This window comes from Myxocyprinus asiaticus, chromosome 46, assembly GCF_019703515.2.
Source record: "Myxocyprinus asiaticus isolate MX2 ecotype Aquarium Trade chromosome 46, UBuf_Myxa_2, whole genome shotgun sequence".
NCBI lineage: Eukaryota > Metazoa > Chordata > Actinopteri > Cypriniformes > Catostomidae > Myxocyprinus > Myxocyprinus asiaticus.
In genome coordinates, this window is record NC_059389.1 from 13,122,068 (window position 1) to 13,133,562 (window position 11,495).

General features: G+C 42.7%; 1 protein-coding gene across 1 annotated transcript in view; it reads left to right on the forward strand.

Annotated features, from left to right (window-relative positions):
* Positions 1 to 11,495, forward strand: part of LOC127435943 (chromatin remodeling regulator CECR2-like) — a 46,364-nt gene that overhangs the window by 31,769 nt on the left and 3,100 nt on the right. Inside the window, 16 exon segments of the mRNA XM_051689774.1 lie at positions 2,997 to 3,180; positions 3,300 to 3,427; positions 3,539 to 3,616; positions 3,791 to 3,870; positions 4,327 to 4,487; positions 5,743 to 5,832; positions 6,032 to 6,182; positions 6,799 to 6,928; positions 7,139 to 7,176; positions 7,282 to 7,373; positions 7,453 to 7,579; positions 8,024 to 8,382; positions 8,515 to 8,664; positions 8,767 to 9,499; positions 9,620 to 10,137; positions 10,139 to 11,445. Of these exon segments, the coding sequence (XP_051545734.1) occupies positions 2,997 to 3,180; positions 3,300 to 3,427; positions 3,539 to 3,616; positions 3,791 to 3,870; positions 4,327 to 4,487; positions 5,743 to 5,832; positions 6,032 to 6,182; positions 6,799 to 6,928; positions 7,139 to 7,176; positions 7,282 to 7,373; positions 7,453 to 7,579; positions 8,024 to 8,382; positions 8,515 to 8,664; positions 8,767 to 9,499; positions 9,620 to 10,137; positions 10,139 to 11,445 (4,326 nt within the window).

Here is an 11,495-nt window from a genome sequence, read left to right on the forward strand (position 1 = left end):
CAGAGTGCTCAATAAAATATTCAAATTATATTTTGGTTGCATTTGTGACATAATAAATATAATTGATTGTTTAAAATAGGCACATAATATCCTAATATCGATCACAGACCCTTGAATCTAATCAAATCGAAATCGTATCGTGGCAGACGGAGTAATCGTATTCATGTTCGTATCATGATGAAACTGGCGATTTACACCCCAACTGAATTTATATTATATTATGCAATGTTAAAATATTTCTGTCCAAAATTCTTCTATTTCTCATGAAGAAATACCTTTGAGATTCTGTTTCTTCATTCTGTCATCTCTGGCTTGACACAGGGCTCCTCTGTGTTACTGGGGGTCATTAACACAGTGTGTATGAACCAATAACATTTGCCATTACACGATCGTTAAATTAAAGTGAAACCCGAGCTCTTTGCTTTCTCTAAAATCCTCGCTTATATTTTCGCAGGAGTGTAGCACAAACCTCTACGGACGGCGCTTGCATTACAGCGCTTCAAGTCTGGTTCAGAAGTGGTTAATCTTCACGTGCTCTTCAGGAGCTGCAATCATTGAGATGGTCGTGGTTCAATTGAATGAGACACTAGCGCTGTTCATTCTCTTATTTGGACAGTAAAATGTGAAGGGAATTTAAAGTGCAGATTAATCGTGGTTATCTCAAATAACCGCGGTTGGATCAAATAACCGTGATAAGACGATTATTTAATAATCACAACAGGCCTAATCTTGAAGAATGTTAGAGGTGTGGTTCTCAAATGGTTTTGCTTCTGAAGATTATACATTTGACTTCAAGCCCAACATAATAGCAAAATTGTTTAGTGTACAAATGTGAAGTCCTTAAAATCAAACATTGAATGAATTCCATAGGCCCAACAATATGCAAAATGATTAACTTGTCATAGGCTGAATAAGAAAAATTTACTTTTAAGATTTACTTTTTATATTTTGAGTTTGGGGGTTTCTAAATATCTCTTGAATTTTTATGTTGAATTTCGAACCCATATTTAAAGCTGAAATGTGTCATTTCTGCACGACTTGCGTTACCAAATGGAATTGACAAAAAAAAAAAGCCTTTACTCACTTATTCTGTCTTCCATTGGTTTTACGAACACTTAGTCCCACCTAAACTCACGTCAGTATTTCTGTGACGTTCTGGATGGGCTGCTCAAGCAAACAGAGGAATGTTCGGATAGCACCACAGAGCCAGTGTTACACTTTTTGGTGAAATCAACCTACAAATGGCTTAATTATAGTTGACTGCATATTAAGCTGGGATACGAAAGAATTTTAACATCTGAAAAATTAGGACAACTTTAATGTTGTATGGGTCATATTTTCTTTTAGGTTTTCAAGGGGATGTCAAGCAAACTGTCTTTTGCTTTGCATAGTTTGGCTTCTACCAAGTTGTGAATGAATTTGCACAAAAATCTTTGATTGGTTGTTAAGAACCATTGTGTTAGAGCATGTAAATGCTATTGCCCAACCCACATCCTGTGTCTGACTCACATTCAGCTAATTCAACTCCATGTGACCATTTGCCAATTGTAGCGCTATAGTCATGGAGCTAGGTTACCTGCAGCAGTAGTAGGTCAAGGGGCCATGGGCCCCCTTTCCAGTAAAGTGTGTGAGTTATTGTGTGAGTCAGTGTGCTGTGATGAATGACTGGGCCCTAAAGGGAGCTCCCTTCCATAGCAGTGCCTCATCAGCAGCAAAAAGGAGCTAGCTAGGTCGATTACTGGGTAGGCAGGAATGATTCCATTCGCATACTCAGGCAGGCAGTTAACAGGACACTGGGTTTTATTGGATTCGACAGCAACTGCCATCCAGGGGGAGGCCGCGGGGCACTGGCTTTTCACAGAAGTGCCCTTTTCATTCTACATGTGCTAAACACCCCAGCAGAATGGGGGAGGGAGTGTTATGGATGAGAGAGAGAAGGATGGAACAGCAGGGGGTTTGCAGCTGTGAGCGAGATCATTCTGTTTTCTCAAGATAAGCCAATTCTTTCTCTCCTTTCTACTCTCTATCTCCACTGTTGTTGTCCCAAGGCTCACCCTTGCCCTGTGCCTTGATCCAGGAACTGGGTTTTGTGTTGATCAAATTGACCCCATCCGGAACTAATATTTACTAAGCCAGTATCACCACAAAAAGACACAACGCTTGCCACCTTAGCAGAACTTAAATCATATGAATAATTTATTAGTGAATTATAATCATTTACAACGGTGAGGGTGTTCCTGGAAGGCTGTAACTACCACAAAGTAGACTTTTGACTGCTTCGCTTTGACAAATAAATGGATTTATGTAATACAGATCTCTGAATACTTAATGGTACTTGACCCCTCATATTTGACTAGTGTAAGATTTTGTGGAATCACTTTTTCTGCTGGCACAGGTCAGTTGACCATGGCCTTGTTTACACCTGGTAATAAAGGAATAGTTTAACAAAAATAATTAAATAATTTACTCACCCACATGCCATCTTAAATTTGTTTAACTTTCTTTCTTCTGCAGTACACAAAGATATTTTGAAGAATGTATGAGGAGTTTTTGTCCAGACAACGCAAGTCAATGAAGTTAAAAATTTTAAGCAAAAAAAAAAAAAAAGACATAAAGCATTAAAGTAATCCATATGACTCAAGTGGTCATCTCCAGCTTTCTTAGCATGTTGACTTAAATTTTGGTCTGTTTCTTATCCAAAGCAGTATTACATTCAGATTTGCTTTATGCCATGGGCCCCACGACACATTGGACAAATGCTCATTCATCCGCACGACAGTGAAGTACTGCCTACTTGCCTATCAATCAACCTCTGTGCTAAAACGAGTTTTATTTTTTCCAATTAGTTGGAGTTTTTTTTCTTAGGAAATAACTAAAGCAAGTGCTTGTATGTACATGCACAAGAACTTCACAGAACTTCTTCAGTGTATATGATAACGTGCAATGGCACACACAAAGTTCAGTTGGTGTTTTTTTTTTTTTTTTTTTTCCTTCAGGATTCAGTCCTTTAGTAGTTACCTGAATGACATTATCAATTACCGCTGGGTATTGGAGGAAGGCAAGCCCAACCCACTAAAGGAGCACCCATTTGAGGAGCTACCACCCTACACACAGGTGGAGCTCTTGCACAGACTCTGTGACTATCGTCTTGATGCTGCTGATGTCTTTGACCGGCTCAAGGTAGTTACCTTGTTTATCAGCACCATTTAAGAAACAGATTTTGCAAGCATTGTTTTAGGCTCACCACGTCAGACGTGGTCCAAAAGGGTTTTGGTCTAAAAGAGCTCCTGGGTTTGCAGGGCCTGGATGCAGACAGTTTGCGTGTTGAGCCTCTGGGCCAAGATGGGACTGGGGCCATCTACTGGTACTTTTATGGTACGCGGCTGTACAAAGAGGAACCAGTCAAACCAATGTCTCCTCGACACGGGTATGGATAGTCACAAGAGGCTGCAATGCCACATTGATTAGAAAAACCTAATTGTATGCCAGAAATTGTGAGTAACTGATGTATGTCAATTCATGCATACCATTTTCACAGTAAGATTCATGACAAAGTACCTGAGAAGAAAAGAAGAGGGAGGCCACCAAAGAAGAAGCTTGAAGATCAACTGCCAATGTAAGAGCTCTTTAAACATCCATTATTTGCATTGTACATAATAATGTTGTATAAATCTGGAACTAGATAACAAGATACACAAATGTAATAGTGATAGTTTTGCACTGTGCAGTTCTATCTCTTTAAAAAGGTAAGGGTTTAATTTGTTTGCTTTACTGATAATGTTTGTTTTAGGGAGGATGTGATGGAGGAGGAGTGCATGAAGGCAGAGGAGGAGAGTATTGAAGAATCTATACCTGAAATAGAGTCACAAGGTGAGCTTTGCTGGAGCTGAGGCAATGCTGTGATTCGTTTTGGGTGTAAAGATGTTAAGCTGCCACAGAACTTTTTTTTTTTATCAGATTTTTCCCTTATTTCATTCTTCATCGTAAGTGGCTTACAGTGCCTGAGGCGCCTGTAATGCACATTGACTGCAATATGCATGAAACAGTCTTTCAGCAAAAGCATGAAATGCAGCGCTTTCATGACGTAAGTTGAAATTAAATGCTAGTGAACATGCCTGCGAATGTAAGCTGGAGCTACTGGATTCTTTGTTTTATTATAACAATTCCATACTCATTTCTATGGCACTTTTCCTTCCTTTACAAATTTTTAGCAGATCTCAGAACAAAAATTCTTAGGAACAGTAGTGAATGATGTACAGTATTTCTGAATCGGTTAATGAGGTGCAATTGAGCCGTTTTTAAACTGTTTATGTAATATGTTGTCAGAGCGGAAACGTGGGGCCTGGTGTCTGGTGTGTGACACCAAGGAGCAATGGGCAAGTCTGGCTGAGAATATTAAGGACAAAATCTCCCCTCAGGACCGGCACCTGCATCGCATCATCACACACAACTTTCTGCCTGAGATCAGTAAAATGATCGAACACAAGGTGAGACTCTTCACTCTGTCTCTTCTGAACCTGCACGTGATGTAATAATAAGTCATGTTATCAGTCAAAACAAGATTGGAGATTATGATCTCAGTAGAGACCGGCAAAATGTAAGGCAACATTGCCATGTTTCTGTTAATTTGTTTAAAACTTGTCAGTAGGATGTTTTTAAATGACTGTTCTACTTGGTAACCAAGTTTTGTAAAGCTCTGAACTTTCCCTTTGTTCTTACAGACAATTATTTTTTTTTTATTTTTTTATTTTTTTTTGTAATGCAATATCACTACATGAGCACAATTCATGACTGATCAGTACTTATTTGAGTTTCTTAAGTTAGTTTTTTTCCGAAAGCCCTGCAGGGTCCAGTATTCTTAGGGGCACTGGCAGCTGCTCCCGAATATTTTGCATTGGATTTATAATGCATAAAGATGATGTTTTAAGAAGTGATTAATGTTATTTTGATTTTTTGAATAATTGAGGAATTCATTACCTAATCTTTGTCCCTGTTAAAAAAAAATACCCTGCTTTATCTAGCAGATGCATGCTGATGCGTGCAGTTTGTTGCAGTGTTGACATGTCATTTCTGTGGCTAATCAAGACCTGTTAGATAATCTTGTTGCCATAGCTACCCTGCTACCAGCAATCACCATTACATAACCTCACTGTATAAATATGTCTGGCATCAGTGCTTCAAACATTATGCAACTTTACATATTTTCCCTGACCTGTGGATAGAAGTGATCCATTGCACCCAAATACTTGTCTTTCACAACCTGACAGTTGCCTCATATCAGACCCACGCTCACTCACTGACATATGCACACTCTCACAGCCCTGTCAGAGCCAATCCATCTAGCCGTCGACATGTGGCAGACTCTCGCCTTGAGGCGAGCTAGAGCATGGTGATTGACTGACTGTCTGCAGCGCTGCAGGTTTTTTGACCCCATAAGTGGTGATACCAGCGGCAGTCCATCTTCTATTAAGTGTTGTGGGGTAATGCACAGAGGGTTAAGTCCTGCACATACTGAGAATTGGGGGAAAGGGGCTGCTGTTCATTCAAATGGGCTGATTTTGATAGGTCTCAGTCGCCATGGGCACCACAGGGCTCACTTTGGCTGTTTGGTTCTGTGATGACGTCCTTTAGCCTCCTGCTAAACAAAGGACATACTGGGGAGAGGCAGATGCCCCCCAAGTGTCCTACCTGACACCCACATATGTATGTGTAACCACAAATGACATGGTTATTTTTCCCCAGGAGAAAGAGATGATGCAGAAGCTACTGAATCCACCTGTGGAACGCAACGACCACAACCATACTGAACAAAAACGTGGCAAAGAGGATGGGGTGAGGTTTTTTAAATGTGCCAAAGTTCTTCGTTTTTGGTTTGGAACTTTGGATATGTAATTTAACAATGCCACTGTTAAATACAAGAGGTTATGCTAAATTTCATTTTTGGGTTAACTATCCCTTTAATGAAAACAAATCCCACAATGTTTTTGAAATACAATACATTTTCTGTTAATGCAACCTCTGTATATGGCAGCAGACTTGGGCTACAACTGAAGTGGAGCAGAAGCAGAGAGAGGAGGACCTGGAAAGGCAAGCCTTGCTTGCTGAACAACGGAGAGAAGAAGATAGACTACTTCAGGAAGAACGGGAGAGAGAGGAACAAGAAAAAGTCAAAGCTGTAGAGGGTAAGTCACCCTTCAATCACTCACTTTTTCACAAGGCACCAGCTACCTTAGTACTGTCTCAAGCTTGTAAGCTCAAAGTTTCCAACAAGCAAGATAAAACACTGAAACTAGAGCATATTCTGTGGTCTTGTCTCAACATGGCAGTTTTGAAGTCAGCATGCTTTTAACCTTAGGCTGCTTTAATCATACAAAGAGCTGAGCTTGGGGAAACGATCAGACTCATTCCTCATGAGAATTACCCAACTCTGATATCCTCTGTCAAAGAGTTAATTAACTCTTGATTGTGCTGCTGCTGATACGCCGATCCACATTAATGTATTATGGATGAAGAACAGGCATGCAGTTCTCTCCAGTGGTTCCTTCCATCCCCTTTAATCCTCCCGACAGGGTGTGCCAGTCAGGGCCTTTAATGTCAGCACATAAAACCTTTCTCCTCTTTATCTTGCCTGTACACTTTGATCAAATGTGCCATCTAAAGCTGAGTGATGAATTGTTTGCATTACTACTTTTTGTTTGCCAACTTTTCATCAACCTGGCCCAGCCAGAAATGGGCAGGTAACAAGAAGTGCAAAGTGTACATAGTGTTTTGTTTTGAATGTTTTGTTTTTGTGTTCAGAACGTGCACGTAGAAGGAAGCAGCGAGAGGAGAAGGCCTGGTTGCTCTCCCAAGGGAAAGAGCTTCCACCCGAGCTGCAGAATCTGGAAACCCACTCACCCATTCGCAGAGCACGCCGTACTAAGGAGTTGTAAGGACTTGTTCTATTCTTCAGTCTCAGTATAAAATACCCTTTCTGTCTTGCTTAAAAATTTACATCACCTTTAATTGCAAATAATTAATAGGAAATAAAGGACTAACATTTAAATAGCAATTTTACTTGTTAATTACATAGATGCAACTATGAATATACTGTATGCTATTGTTTCTTTATGTACTAATTTCTCTTTCCCTATTGTAGATATGACATAGATGATGATTACACTGCTCTCTACAAAGGTAAGTTAGACCACAACACAAGCGACATTGTCCAAACCACAGTTTCCTCATTAAACAGCTGTAGCAGTTTCACTGAATTCAACTGTAAAATGATTTTGTCTTCAGTTTTGGAGGCCCTCAAAGCCCACAAAGATGCCTGGCCATTCATGGAGCCTGTTGACGAGTCTTATGCCCCCAACTATAATGAAATCATACAGGTTGGCATAAAAGCTTTTTTAAAGAAATATGTTGGCCTATTAAAGACATTTTAACAAGATGTGTAAAATGTTTCGTCAGACTCCAATGGACCTGTCCACCATTGAGAGAAAGCTGAATGATAGAGAGTATATTGCCAAGGAGGAGTTTGTGGCTGATGTAAAGCTAATGTTTGAGAACTGTCTGGAATATAATGGAGAAGAGAGTGGTAAATATGATGTCAATCTATTTATTATTTATTTTTGGCTTTTATGTTTGTTTCAAATCTTTTAAATATTAATCTATTCACAAAAATGAAGGAACGTTTAGTAGTGTTGAAAAGTTTGTGTGTGATGAGCAAAGCAAGACATGTTAGTAAAGGAAGAATGTGGAGAGGCTCTGACATTGATTAATAGAGTGATTGAGCTGTCCTCCAGTGCGCCAGGTCCTGCAGTGCCACAGAGACATTCCAGCCCCGCAGCTCCCCTCTCTGGAGCCATCCATCCATCCATCCATCCATCAGAATGCACTCCCCTGGGGGTGGCGGGGTCAGAGGTCAGCTGTGGTTCTGTGACCTGGTCGGTGTGTTTGCTCTGCATGGAGAGGGTGTGTGTGTGTGTGTGTGTGTGTATGTGTATGTTTGTTTATGTGACATACCTGTTGGTCTCCTCAGAATACACAATAATGGCTGAGTCCTTGGAACGCTGCTTTAGCCGAGCCTTACTAAAGCACTTCCCCTCTGAGGATGGTGACACAGATGAAGAGTTTCATGTAAGCAGTGAGGACCGTGAACGCAAGGAGAAGAAAAAGAACAAAAGTCACAGACAGTCCGGGCCTGAGAGCTTGATCAGAGCCACAGAGCAGGTTCAAAAACGCAAATCTTCCAACAGTGGCAAAGGAAACATTCAGCAACAGGACAAACCCAAATTCGCTTCACAACCCCCTCCCCCCAACTACAGCAATGGTCCCTCACATTTCCATAACATCCACCCAGGACAGCAACTGCCTGGCATTTTACATCCTGCTCAACAGGTTAGACCACACTCTCAAATTGTTTTGTTTATAGCAGAAACAAATAATTTTGATAACTATCATAGGTAGTCTTCTCCCTGTGCATGTACTATTGCCAGTTCTCTAAAAGAGATCTGCTCTTTTTGCCCATAGTTTCAACGGCCTGCAGGTCCTCCAGGACCAGGGATATATGCCCAACGTATGATGATTGACCCCCAGTATCCATATCCTGGACAGGGACCCCTCATGTCCAGGCCACCAGGGGACCATGGACCTCAGCATATACCTCACTACAACATGCAGGTAGGTTTTTTTTCATCCAGCAGTATAAGTTTTGAAAATGCTCTCCATTAACTCACCTTGAAGGTCATTTATAATGTTTTATATATCTTTTTGTTTTATCAGAATTTCCACATGAATGGTCCACATCTTGGTCCCAGATACCCAGTTGGACCTGATGTCCGACCACTTCAACCTCCACATCAGAAACTTTCCTATCCTGGACCCACTCATGGCCCTTCCCTGGGCCCAAGGCCAGTAGCCCATCAGCCTGGAGGCCTCTGTGCCCCTCCACATGAGGGCAACATGTACCCTTCAACCCAACATTTGGAAGGACAGCCCATGCAGCCTGTGGGGAACAGGTACCCGAGGCCAGGTGTCCCAATGCATAGTTCCTACTCTCCTTATGGCCCCCATGGCATGAACATGCCCAGGATGTGGCCACCCATGAACTATCAAGGACAGCAGACACCTGGTGGACCAATGATACAAGAACAGAGTACGACTAGCCAGCATCCATACAATCACAGCATGATCCGTCCACCACACAGTGGTGGTTATGCAATGGCAAATAGTCAATACAGAATGCCCTCTGTCAACTCCCAAAGTTCCATTGGTCAAAGACCACCAGGGGCCCCTCAGGACTCGAGGCCACTTTTGGCATCTATGCTTGATAGTCCAGAGATGATTGCCCTCCAGCAGCTTTCTGCCTCATCGTCCCAAAATGTTGGCATCTTCCAGCCCACTCCACAAAGTAAGAGTACAACTGTAACTGCACGGTCGTCTCCTGAAAACCAGCTCTTCAGTCTCTCTAGAGATGGTATAGCAGACAACCAGCACACACCCATATCCCCCAAAGGTACGAGTGGTACTCCTTGCCATATTTTTGCCATTTCACTAATTGCTGTCTCTGAAAAAATTTGATGGATGTCTCCTGCATGAGTTAAGCGTATTTTAACACCATTTTATATCCTGACAGGTTCAAGTCCAAAATCTGGTGATAAACAGTTGCCAGTAGAGACTTCTAATCTTACTAATGCAGACAGCGGCCCTTGTCCCAATCAAACAGAAAAGTCTGAGCAACCTTATAACTGTCTGCAGAACCTACCTGTGCCAGACTGGCATAGATCACCACAGAGCCAAACATCACTAGGTAAATCTCCAGCATCAGTGTCTACTCCAAGCACAGAATGTTCTGATCAGAATGAAGACAAACATGAACGACCAAATCTAGAAACACCACACAACAGTGACCAAACCAATTCTCAAAATGCTACCCAACTAGTACCCCAGAAGCAAAAATCTGTGAAGGATTCTTCAAAAATTTCCCCAATTGATCCTCAGCAAATCCCCCAGCATCCCTCTCAACAAATCCATCAAAATGTTTCACAACAGTTTACTGGGAATGGCTCTCAACAGCAATCCCAGAATGTTCCTCCACAAATGCTTCGAAATCTTTCTCAAGAAATTGCACAAAATGTATTTCATCATTACTCTCCAAAATGGCTTACAGCAAGTACCACACAATGGATCTGTCAGAGGCCCACAGCCAGGATTTCTCCATGGAATGCCACAGATTCCACTCCAGGGAGGGCAGCATGGCGTTCATCAGCCTGCAACCCTCAGCTCTCTACCTCCCAGCCACCCTGTATCCCATCCACTTGCTCAGCCCTCTCCAGCTGATCAGGGAGACCAAAGGCCTTGTGAGCCTACCAGCAGGATAGTGTCAGGTGGGAGCATGGCTTCCCAAGATAGCAGCAATGCTAAACTAAATACTGATTCTGCCAGTGGACTTTACAAACAACAGCCCTTAGGTCAGGAGACACAATCCATGCTGGGAAGGCAGGGACCAGCACCGCTTCACAGTCAGGCTGGTCCAACACACTCTCAGGGTCCAGAGAGCAATACCATGGCTCAATACAATGTAAATCAGCCAACACATCAACACTTCGGCCCACAGGTAGGTAGACCATTACACCCCTCAAACCACCAGCCTTACCCAAGTCATGGACCTCCATCACAAACAAATAGCCTCAGTCATAATCCTGCACACTATCCTGCTTATCACCAGCAAGGAGTTCCATACCAGTATTGCATGGCCACACAACATCCTCAGGGCCATCCAAGCATGTATCCTCAGTACCAGCAGTTCTATCAGACCCGCAGACATGGATTTCGAGCTGAGGAGTGGCCTAGACCTCCATACCAGCCTCAACCCCCAGTGATGCCCCATTCTTACCCATCACCATTAGTTGGCACTTTTAATGGCCGGCAGAAGGACACCACCATGTCTCCACAGGGCTCAGATGGGTCTGGTGGGAGCTTAATGTCACCAAGTCCTTTACCTGATGGGTCTCATGGGAGCACTTTGGAAAGCAGAGATGGTTGCAGCCCTGCCAAGCAGGCAAGAACTGAAGAGCCTTCTGAATGCTCCGGCAGCCCGAAAGAGATCTTGGACCTGGACAGCCACAATGCTGCAGCCCGACGTCGTACTTCATCTCAGCCGCACCACAATTTCCTATATGGCCCTCGTTCCATGCATTCCAGCATGCAGCAAGGTGGTGCGACTCCACCCCAAATGATGGCAGGTGGTTCATATTCCAGCCACCAATTTCCCATCAGACAATTTGCCCAACAGCATCCACATCCACATTTGATGGAAGCCTTACAGAGGCCCCAGCACCTGCCTTTCTCCCCAGGCCAAAGTCACATGGCTATGTACAGGCATCCAGATGTTGCCGGGCACTTCCAGGGAATGGTCATTCCACAAAGAACAGTGGTTGCAGAACACTTACTTCGCACTGGGTAAGAAATATAATTTACCTCTCAGTCCTTATGATTAGATCGAGCTGAGG